The sequence below is a fragment of the Austrofundulus limnaeus genome, unplaced genomic scaffold, assembly GCF_001266775.1.
Source record: "Austrofundulus limnaeus strain Quisiro unplaced genomic scaffold, Austrofundulus_limnaeus-1.0 Scaffold680, whole genome shotgun sequence".
Taxonomy (NCBI): domain Eukaryota; kingdom Metazoa; phylum Chordata; class Actinopteri; order Cyprinodontiformes; family Rivulidae; genus Austrofundulus; species Austrofundulus limnaeus.
In genome coordinates this window covers 114,036-125,835 of record NW_013953082.1, presented here as the reverse complement: position 1 = coordinate 125,835, position 11,800 = coordinate 114,036, and the positions used below count along the sequence as shown (strand labels likewise).

Here is an 11,800-nt window from a genome sequence, read left to right as displayed (position 1 = left end):
TACCAGAGCCTGTCTGTATAATGTCTTGTGACGTCCACCGCCTACCCCAGTTACCACTACTGTGCATGTTTGTCAAGGACAGAGGAAAGGCAAATGTGGAAGTGGAAGGCATCAAAGCAGTTTGGAGAGAAAAACAAAGTAAAGAACAACAACAACAAAAAAAAAAAAGAAAACGATTAATCGATTATTAAATTAGTCATCGATTATTTTAATAATCGATTAGTCGTCGATTAATCGATTAATCGTGGCAGCCCTAGTTCTCAGTCTCCAATCAGTTCAGCTGTTATTACCATGGCTCTGTATATTCGACTCCAGCCATCACCACTTCAGCAGTGCGTTATTGTCCAACATGGTGCTCCCTGGTGCTCTTTGCAAATCTCCTGAGACTCTAAGACTTAGAGTCTTAAATAAAATAAAATAAAAAAAACACTCTTGTGGCAGCAAAAACTTGGAGTCTAAGTTTTTGCTGCCACAAGAGTTTTTAATTTTATTTTTTTTTACAATAAAACTGTTTAGTTCTTGATCTACTCAGGCTTCTGCATTTTGGTTCCAACACCTTCCCCAAACTCGGTACTTTAATTTGTTTCTAGTTTTTATGCTTCACATGGAGCTGTTGGCAAGGCTGCAAGGTTGCTGTTGCTCAGAAGACTGAAAGGAGCTTTTCCTGCTCTTTCCATTGTGACCACACTGCATGAATGCAGCATAAAAATAAAATAAGGTATAAAGTATCTGTTGACAAGAAGAAAGCGGCACTGGAACTATGTTTGGATACACTACAGTAGCTGTGTGAAAAATACACAGTACACAGTTAAAATGAAGACTTTCCATCTTCCTGTCTCTTCTGTTTTAAAGTCAATCTTAATCAGAAGTCTGTTTCTGTGAGCGGACAGGGAGTCATCGGTGAAAACCTCTCGTTCTGCCCAGATGCCAGAAGAAACAGCATCCGTTTCATCTGATCAAATAATCAGATTTTAGTTATTTTGGCTGCAAACACATGACTGTGAAAGCCTCTGAGTCAAATATTGACATAGGGCTGATGCTGAGCAGATGTGTGATATAAGGAGGACATCGTGTAGGGACCACCTCCTATGCAGCAACACTCTCCCGTAAATGCATTCACAGCAGGAGACCCATCTGGAAAAAAAACACTGCAGATTACCCAGCACAATCAGCGTGGGGGGCTCTTTAGCTCCCTGATCCCCAGATTCAAATTTTGACCTCACAGTTAGTTAAAAACTAAAGGCCATATTAGCTCCCTAAATCTCTTTTATCACGCAAAGACTAAAGGCTGTTACAGAAATATTTCAGAATGTGGATCACAGTAAACTGAGAATACAGCTGCCTTTAACGCCAAAGTTTTAGATCAGAATCATCTTACAGAGAAATGACAGCCCCCGGTTAAATAAAGATAACGTAACATTAATCTCATGCAATTCGCAAGATGTCATATTCAAAGAATGTGTTTCGTTTATACACCGTGGTTCATGAGATATTTTGCTAACACAGACACGCTTTTGGGTGGCGGTGATACGAACAGCAGAGTGGATTCACTCCAGTGAGTAAAGATCAACCAGCTGATCCGTTGGTTGATTAAGTTTACGGATTTCTTTAAATAATCAGCTTCAGCCACATCTGACAGAAATAAACCAGTTCAAAGACTGACACATCTGTTGGCAGAACCGTGTTGTTTCACCTAAAACTAAATCCTTGTGTCAGTTTGTTTCACAGCAAAGGTGCCTTTCTTGATAGTACAGATTAGAGATGTTAATACAGATATTCTTTACAGAGCAATGTTGAATTTTCTGGGAAGAATGACATTTCTTTAAATTAGGGCTGCATGATGTTGGTAAAAAATCAACAGCAATTTTTCCAACCCTACTGTATCACAAAATGAAAAAATACAGGAATTTTCAACAGATGACTTGAATAACACTTCAAGTTATGCTGCCGTCTTGTTGACGATGGACTCACACCGATGTGACCTCTTTTTTGGGTGTGTTACAAGTAAGTTTTTGGTCTGTATTTGAGAGTTATTCTTATCTTGTATTGCTTGCTTTTTACTGTGCTGGACCCTGAGTATGTTTCCTTCTATCATGTGCAAATTTCCGAATTGCATTTTACAACAAACGTGTTGCTTCTTGGTGTATTTTAGTTTCTGTTTCCGACATGCTTTAATATTAGCATTAACCCGATTTTTACCTCTTTTCCTCCAGTTCTCTGCAAATTCGCTCATCTTCCTCATTTTTTGTCAAGAACCTTGTTTTCCTCTACAGCTGGAGAATTACCTGACAACACTTCTATGAGAAACACTGCAGTTATTGTCCTCGAAGTTTCACAACAAAATTAAAGTTTTAGTTTTTATGACACGAAGCATGTGGAAGCAACCCTTCAAAATAAAAGTCATAACAGGTTTAATGAAATGACTTGTAGTTTAGTGGTTTAGTCTCKAGATAACACATTCTCACTCCCGTCTTATCACATATTGGTGAGTCCAGGTTCCCTCTGCGTCCGATTTTGACGCGTCGGGTAGGCCCCTTGCGTCAGTTTTTGACGAGATGGGGCGGAATCTGTTGTCATAGTTTCAGAAAGTGTAGAAAATGCACAAAAACTACCATCCCAAAACCTAAAATGACCTTTATTCACTTTAGACATCCTGTCCCTGACCCTAGTACCTAAAATCAACCATTAACCCTGATACCTAAAATAAAACATTTTTAGAAAATGTAGGAAATTCATGTCAACTACGTGTTCCAAAGCCTAAAATTAYCTAATATTCGCCGTAGACATCCTATCCCTGACCCCAGTACCTAAACTTAACCATTTATCCCGATCCCTCATATTAACCTCAGACCCCTGACCCAAAGACCCCTGGTGGCGCAACCCGGAAAAGCCATGAGCAGCAAAGACTGACGCGAGGGGGGTCACCCGACGCGTCAAAATAAGACGCAGAGGGAACCTTGGAAAGGCGTCAATATGTTGACGAGTTGGGAGTGAGAATGTGTTAGCTTTTCTGTGTTCGCACCACATAGGGTCTTTGGGTTGGGGTCTATGGTTAATATTAGGGATCAGGATTACTGATTAATTTTAGGTAGTGAGGTCAGGGATGGGATGTCTAGGGCTAATAGAAGTTAAGTTTAGGGTTTGGGACAGTTAGATGTCGTGCATTTTCTACACTTTTCAAAAACATGACAACAGGCTCCTCCTCCTTGTTCTCGTCTCATCAATAACTGATGCGAGGGGCTTATAAGGAAAAAAACTGATGCAAGGGGGTTTCCTGACATGTCAAAACCAGATGCAAATGGAACCTTGAACCACGCATCAATATGTGATGAGTTGGGAGTGAGAATGAGATGTCTTTACAGAACCTACAATGTGACTATTGCGCACGCATATTGCAGTAATGCTGCTCCAGTGAAATACTGTGCAGCTCTACTTCAAATCTAATCTTTTGGAGTTTTAAATATTTAGTGAAATTTACACTTTGACATTCAATAAACTGTAGTTTATTATAAGAATAGGTACTGGTCTGAATTTGGGCCAAGGGATAAATCACTAAATCACATTTGTTTCWCTGAAGTCTTGTAAATTGCATTACATAAAGTAGGGTTGGGCATAATCGTATCGTGTGTGATTAATCGTCAGAAAAACATTAATCGATTAATTTTTGGCATTAATACGATTAATGCCAACAGGTAGAATCCGCTCGCTGCTCCTCTCAGCTTCAAATATAACGAACATTTAAAAAAAGTTCTGTAATTTATCTATCAACACAATTTAAAATTTGATGTATAGCCTGAAGTCTGTAATTTTGACACAAATTGGAACCGATTTTTATGAAGAGCAAATCTTTTCCACTAAATTGGTCATGTGACTATGAAATAAGGGTGTCCAGGGACTCCAGGGGATTAATCGTCAAATTAATCGTTATCGGCTAAATACCACAATTAATCGTGATTTATTTTTTGCCAATATTGCCCAACCCTAACATAAAGGTGTAAAAATACGTTGATCCACATCAGTAAACTGATATCGCACTATGATTAATGATTCAGTTACATAAAGACAAAATCCAATGCAGATCGATATTTTTGTAAACTTTGTATTGTCATCCAAACAAATYGATATAGCCTATCGTGATAAAGCTGATTTACACTCCGAGTATTATGTTGTTAATGCTGATTTCTAAAGATCAAGATTGAACTTTCCTTTTCTTTATCATCATGCTTCCTGTGCATACTGCCACACTTCCATAAGTTTGACCCTCATCTCTGCCACCCGCTTCTGATGTTATCATCCATTGATTAAATGGACGTTATTAGCCGTTATCAGTCCCATACAATAGCTTCAGACTGTCCTGACTGTGCCACCTAGTGGGTTCTCCATCCCATAGAATGGCTTCAGACTGTCAGCTGGTTAATATGAGGCATAAAGCCACTRAGGTTAATTGTAGAGAAAATGACCTGGGCTACGATAAAGCAGACCAGACTCCGGCGGTAGCAGATTGTGCATTCCAACGTATATGGCACTGGTAACCTACTAGGGGGCACTGTCGGGAGAGTGTGAAGCAATTCTATGGGACTAATAACCGCTAATAACGTCCATTTAATGGACTGATAACATCCGAACTGGCTGTCTCTGCCTGTAGCCTTGTTCTCCTCACCTTGTGCCTTCTTTCCGTTGCTGATCTTCCTGCTTCACTGTCTGGCTTCAGAAAGCTACACCAGACTGCTAATCACGCTGTCACACTGTTTTATTCAGAGTTAAAGTAGTCAAATAGCATTTATCCAGCCAGATCATCTGCACTTTCACACGTCATTTCCACTTTGACAGACTCATATTGAGCTTAACCGTGTCGGGGAGGGTGAGTGTGTGGGATTAGTGCCAGCTGGCCGTGGTGCAGCTCATGTGCATGTCCCGCCACATGTCCATCTGTCTTTATATATGACCTGGGCTGTAATGCAGAGCACGTCTTTGTCCACACTAAGAGGGATTGGGGACAGGAGGTTTTCAATTAGGGCCTGGATCCAGAGGAAGTCTTTCCTCCTCCTACTTCCTTTAGTGTGTGACGCAGTGAGCTGCAGGGATAAATTGGGTAAAAAAGTCTTATTTTTTATCTAATTTTTTAAAAGCTTATCCACTTTTAAAGTCATTATGGTGGCTAAAGTCGCTAGTGTAATGCCAGTGAATCTGGATAATACTCCTCTCTGCCACATGAGTCAGTACGAATGGGACTAGAGCCAATGTTAAGTGAGCGTGGGGTTTTCACTCTGCATTGGTTTTAGGGAGGTGCTGGATTCTTTTTTTTTAAGCCTAGCTATTTGATTTTCACGTGACCAAACTAAACATTGTAGAAGTTATGCAGCAGCTAAACCACCGTTAAAGCCTCTGGGTTTAGTGGGTGGTCAGCAACATTTGTTAGTTTTGGGTGTGAAGAGCAGCAGGGGATTTACTTTTAAAAGTAGATTTTAAGGGATTTGGTTTTAGGGGAAAATGACTAGAGTTTTGTTTTTTTTATATGGAGGGGACATGATGGTATTAAACCCCTCTACAGTGGCTTTCTATTACCAGCTGCAATTATSCCACTATCTACAGCAACACATACAGTACAAGGTCTGCTGTTTTCTCATCGTTATTGATTTGAGCCTGTGAAATGGTACCAACTAGCCCCATGACCATGTCTTGGCTTATTCATAGAGTCACAGACAGGAACTGTGTTAATAATTTAATTGGTAGACCACCTCTGTATAGGAAACTCTACTTGTACTGAAACATTAACAGTATGGCCACCCTGTAATCAAATGTGTGGGTTTATAGACATTAAAGCAGACGAAGTTAAAGAAGTCCAGACTGACAGGAAATGGCAATGCTTTGTCATTAATGGTGGTGCAGTCTTATTAAAGTGAGCACCAAGCTCACAACAAGACACATGTTGCAATAATATACTGTATTTATTTGCTAATGCACAGCCCTGAGGCTTGCAGAGAACAATTGAAATGATCAGATATTTTGAAGCAATCTGGCTCTTCCTTAAGAAAAGGATTGGGCAATATGGGCAAAAAATCATCACAATTAATTAAGCCATTTATCTGATAATATGACGATTAATAGATGACAACTGCACTTGCATATTGTTGACTCTAAATCAATCACCCTGTGTTCTCAGATTATATCAGTCAAGCTAACGTCTTTATTTTAACCGGTCAAAAATAGTAAGCTGTGTACTGAAACTCACCTTTTCCACAATGTGGAGTGGCCGCGTATCTGTAGTAACGCAAAAGTGCCTACTTTGCTTCTCATAAGGGACAAATAGACTGAGTTTACCATGGATTATCAGCTGAGTAGATTTCTTCATTTGCTTGAAGAGAGTTTGCCATAGCCAGTCAGTGTTGGGCACTAGTACCCTAAAGCGCTAATTGCAGACCTAATTTTCTCCTTTGTGCTTTAGGGGTTTTACTAATTTCTTCAAGTGACATGTGGATTTGTGCTTTCTAAATTTAGAATTGAGTAGTGCTAATCGCAAATAGCATTGCAAGTTTGATTGTAAATATTGTCTAAAGAAAAAGGAGAGAGCTGTCTAAACCCACTTCGTTCTGTAGCAATATTCATTAAAGCATCATCATAATTTTCTTGAACATTGGAAGGAAAGTCATCTCTTCTCAACAAAATTGAGCTACACTGTGAGGAAACAGCAACCCCTCAGGCAGCATAGTGTTCACAGAGCTTTATACTCTCACTGACTCTCCTTCTGTGCAGCGGTTTTCATTTCGTAGAGAGTTCCCACAATTTTTTGTGTTGCAGCAAGCAGCTGGAGCTGAGTGACAAACAAACAATATCCAGCGCTCAATATTGTTGTTTATTTACTTATATGAGCTTTGGGAGGAGAGAGGGAGGAATTATAATTTATGTCCCACTGCATCTTCACCAACCTGCTGTCTCACGTCGTATTGAAGCTCACACGAAACGTTTTAAATTCATGCTCTTATTTTGAAATGAATGGGTTCYTGTTYGTCCTGTAGGCTACCCAGAATGCATTGCTTCAGTTTYACGATAAACAGTTTAAAATTACTAATATATCTGCATGTTTCTTACYGAAGCCCTACCATAAACAAGAAAATGACCATGAAGCAACAGAACTAGCAATCCACAATTATTTTTTAACACTATGACTCAAAAGTCTGTTTCAACAAATCACCTCCCCAAACTGCAACGACATGCCAATCTGTGAATGGAAATTATCATTCCACTAGTTGGCCGTATTGTGCTGCTTACATGTCTTACAGTGTTACTGGAATGTTTTCTGGTGAACGGAGACAGAGTTGTGATTTTTGATTAGCTTCCACTAAGTTGTTATGAGCATATGCGCTTTTTGAACTTGTGGACCTAAATAAATTGACCAGGGCTTTAGAAATTGCGCAACTAAGTTTTGAATTAGCACTGGCCAAAGTTGTGGCCTTGTTCCGCATCTCCTGGCTTTCATTGAACTCTGGTTTATGGTTGTGTTTCAGGTGATTGAAAATGTTTGTAGTGTAAGCGTATGTTAGCTTCACTTTGCTGCTGCGCACCTCAAAAATGGCCCAGATCTGCTCAAGGAGGAGCTTACGTAGCCAAACCAGTTCAGTACAACAGAAGTTGAACCTCGTCTAGAAACTAGCCGCTTTGTCCCACCTTCTATCATTGTTATTGTTATGAGCTCACATGCGGGTGATGGTGAGAGTGTGTCGCACATAGGTCATCATCATGCTGTATTAATCGCAGGGATCGCATAGTGGCAAATATTAATCATTAACAGTTTTTCTGATGAGTAACCACACACAATAAAGGTTTGCCCAGCCCTACTAAAGAACTAGATGTTTGAAACTTTTGGACTGTTGCCTTAGGTTTTAATCTGTATATCCTAGAATATTTACACATCTTTTCCTCTTGATAGCAGTAGTTGGAGGACAGATTCATGCAAGTTCCTTCAATGTGGGCAAAAACTTTAGGAAACTTTCTCGAGCGAAAACATAAAAGAGTTGTGTGAAACAAGTTTTTGAAAGCACTAATTGGCTTTAAAGCTCCACTAGCTCTACTCACAGCGCTCAGAGGTAGCTGGAGGTTAGCAATGCTAATTAACTTTTTTATTTTCACACCGTTGTTCAATCAGATCTCTGTTATAAACATGGTTCACAAAGGAGATCCCCACAGCTCTCTCCTCTGTAGACCTGCTACCAATCACTGTGCTTCACGATTGAACAACAGGGTTAGGAAGTACCTCAGTGTTGTTTTTATACCATCTGTAACATAATTTAGCTGCCCTGAGTGCAGCTCTTAGGCTGAATGTGTCTTCCTCTTCAGCCCAGTGACCTTGTTTAACTGTAATTAGTGCAGATTCCTGCTTATGTAAGAAAAGAAAGGCTGCAGTTGTCCTTTCACTTCCAGCAACACGTAGCCATAAAGTTTCACTTGATATTGTTTTTTCTGCTTCTTTGCTGCCAAATGAAGCAGGATTTTCCACACTCTATAGTTCAAAAAGATGTCAGAAACCGATAAGTAAAGTGCGCACTGGGGAAATTTAAAAGCAAACACGGGATGAAGGAATGGGAAAAACAAAACTAAGATATGAAGCTCATATTTGCTCGGAGCTGCGAGACCCTCTGGGGCTTTGGAATCGGGGTCGTAGGCTGCGTTAAACTGCAAAATTCTCATTTAATGAAAGAAAACCTTAATCTGGATTAGTTTTATTAATAGCATTCCCCCCTTGGGCCAAATAGAGAAGGAGGAACGTGAAGGAACACTTTCAAGTGGAATAATTAAGTCTCTTCGCCTTCTTTCGTTCTCCGGTTAATTAAGACGAACTTCAGGCTCCTGATATTCCAGCTGAACGAGGTGAAACAGCTGCAGCTCCTTTCTTCATTCTGAAGGGTCTTCAAGCTGATTTATTGCGAACTCCTGATTTTATTGGTACTTCACTGGGTTTACGGCTCACTCTGGTCCTTCTTGTTTTCTTTGGAAATCCTGAACTTGACAGGTTTTGTTGTTGCTTTTGCTTGACTTAAAGAGGAAGCGTCAGGCGTGTGCGAATGAAATGCATGTTGTGTGTTTCAGTTCCAGATGATCTGTCTCTGGAGGAGAGAGATGAGCTGTCAAACATCCGACGGAGGAAGAAGGAGCTGCTCGATGACATTGAGGTGTGTTTTCGTTACGATCGATGCAATRTGCTGTATGTTCAGAATGCAATAAGCACCAAACCAGTGGCTGGGTTGATCTCCTTTTAATAATTTGTCTGCAGAATGTGTGCCACGCCGTGCAAAGGTTGGCTTCAAATTTATTTTATTGGGATGTTTCCCAAATGCACCAGAATGGTGCTGAGGATGCAGGAAAGATTTTCTTTTTTCCAGAAAAGCAGATGTTCATCCATCTTTTAGGTTCAGCACTAAAAYAAAGTCCTAATTTTACTGAAAATAGAGATTTTATCATTTAGTTTAATCAGTATTTTGGACCAAACCTTTAGTCGCCACTGTATACACTGAAATGAGCTCATTTGCTTTTGAAATATTGTTGTAAAATTTGTGTCATTTTAAAGTTTTTTTTACAATATTAAACTGCTGACAGGCTGCAGCAGGACTGTAGTTTTATTTGCATTCAGTAAATTATTCAAATGCATTTATCTCAGTTTGCTCATAAAGAAGTGGTTAAGTGTCCAGTGCAGGCAGTTTTTTATTAGTCTGATCTCTCTGCAGACCTTTTTTTATCATAAAGAAAGAAAACTGTAGTCTGCTTTGCTCTGTTTCTTTCAGAGGTTAAAGTTTGAGATTGCAGAAGTTATGACAGAAATAGAGCAACTGACGTGTGTCGGGGAAAGGTAAGGATGCTTTTTCTTTATCCCACCTTATGTTATATTTGTTAGAGCTCTTGTGTTTGTTCTCCAATGTGGATCATTTTTTTCTACTAAAAAATGACCCAGAGGCTGGAAACATGATGTAAGTGAAATCTGTTTATTTAAGGAGCGTTAGTATGTACTTTTAATTATTTTATGTAAAATTATTTCAAATGGGATTTTCACTTCTTGCAAATACGTACAGTATATAGTAATAACCTACAGAATGGACATAATTGAAATTTAATATAAACATTTTGATTTAATTTTATTTCAACATTTTGTACCTATCTGTGTTTTGTAAATGTTAAGTTTACTAATTTTATCTGTGTTTGTGTTTGTCATTCACGTTTAGACATCAACATTCAAGCCTATAAAATGTTTTATTAAAACATTTTGTATTTAGGTGTGGTTTCATTTTAAATAAAGCACTTTTTCCCTGTTAAATCTCTCTTCTGTTTGTGTTCCAGCAAAACCTCCCAGAGAAACAARCAGATCGCTATGGGGAGGAAGAAATTCAACATGGATCCCAAAAAGGTACCCGCTGTGAAATATCCTGCCTTGCGATCATTTTACCGTCATCCATTTGTGACCCCCATTAACTGCTTCCTTTCAGGGAATCCAGTTTCTGCTGGAGAACGACCTCCTGCAGCACACTCCTGAAGACATTTCCCAGTTCCTCTACAAAGGCGAGGGCCTCAACAAGACAGTTATTGGAGACTATTTAGGCGAGCGGTGAGCAAAGTTTACACCTCCCACTGGGATTAAAGAAGGGAATTATGGGCTGGATTTACTAACTGAAGAGTGATAAAAATAGTTTAAAAACTCTTTAGAGCTAGTGTGGGTGTATTGTTGTACTAAGTCCTCCTGGGTAAACTTAAAGCAGGTAAACAAACAAAGTTTAAACATTTAAAATGTTAAAATGAATGAAAATTATAACAAACTAAAGAAACTAAACTAAAAGGCTTTGATAAAACTTGCTAAACAATATGAACCTGAAATGCAAAAGGTGAAAGAACAAATCTAAAAGTCGCAATTTGCAAAACATTAATTAAAAGCTAAAAATATCACAAAAGGCTAGTTAAAAGCTAAAAGTTTCAAAAGATTAGCCAAAAGTAGCAGAACTGTAGCTAAAAGCTAAAGCTATTACAAGCAAGCTAAAATTAAACCTGAAAGTAACAGAATGGTTGCTAAAAGTAGCAGAATGGTAGCTAAAGGCTAGAAATATCACAAGGCCAGATGAAAATAGTAGAAGAGTAGCTAGAAGTTGAAAAACAAAAGCTAAAAGTAACAAAAGTCTAGCTAAATGCTAAAATAAGTAGACTGGTAGCGTAAAGGCGTAAAGGTAAAAGTAGCAAAGCCTAGCTAAATGGTAAAAGTAGCTGAACAGTATAGCTAAAAAAAACTAGTTTATTAGATTATTATTATTATTATTATTATTATTATTATTATTATTATTATTATTATTATTATTATTATCATTAGATTAGTTAAAACTAATCCAACAGTAGCAAAAAGCCAACATAGCAAAAGGCTAGTGAAAAGCTTAAAGCGGCAAAAGGCTAGCTTAAAGCAAAAGGGCTGGGGTATACTTCAAAAAGACAAGACATTGGATCCAGTTGATGTGATTGTGACACGGTCTGTCTCTTGTGAACAACTCAGACTGAAAAATAAACTGCGGGTAAAAGCCCTCCCATTGTCTTCCCTCTTTGCACACGTCACATGGAAAGGCCCGACGACTCTGTGGGTAAGAGAAGAAAAATATACAGTTTTCATCACGCAACTGCGTCTACAAGACCCACTGTCTGATTTCTTATGAACTACAAGTGTGGCTTAAAAGCAACAGATTGATAGCTAAATAACAAATATATCACACACACACACACACACACACACACACACACACACACACACACACACACACACACACACACACGGTCACAC

General features: G+C 38.9%; 1 protein-coding gene across 1 annotated transcript in view; it reads left to right on the top strand.

The window, feature by feature from the left end:
* The window catches only part of LOC106531820 (cytohesin-3), a gene marked incomplete at its 3' end in the record, with an annotated part of 54,613 nt that overhangs the window by 17,278 nt on the left and 25,535 nt on the right, over positions 1-11,800 (top strand). Inside the window, 4 exon segments of the mRNA XM_014027747.1 lie at positions 9,085-9,167; positions 9,777-9,841; positions 10,327-10,393; positions 10,473-10,591. Coding sequence (XP_013883201.1) covers positions 9,085-9,167; positions 9,777-9,841; positions 10,327-10,393; positions 10,473-10,591 — 334 coding nt within the window.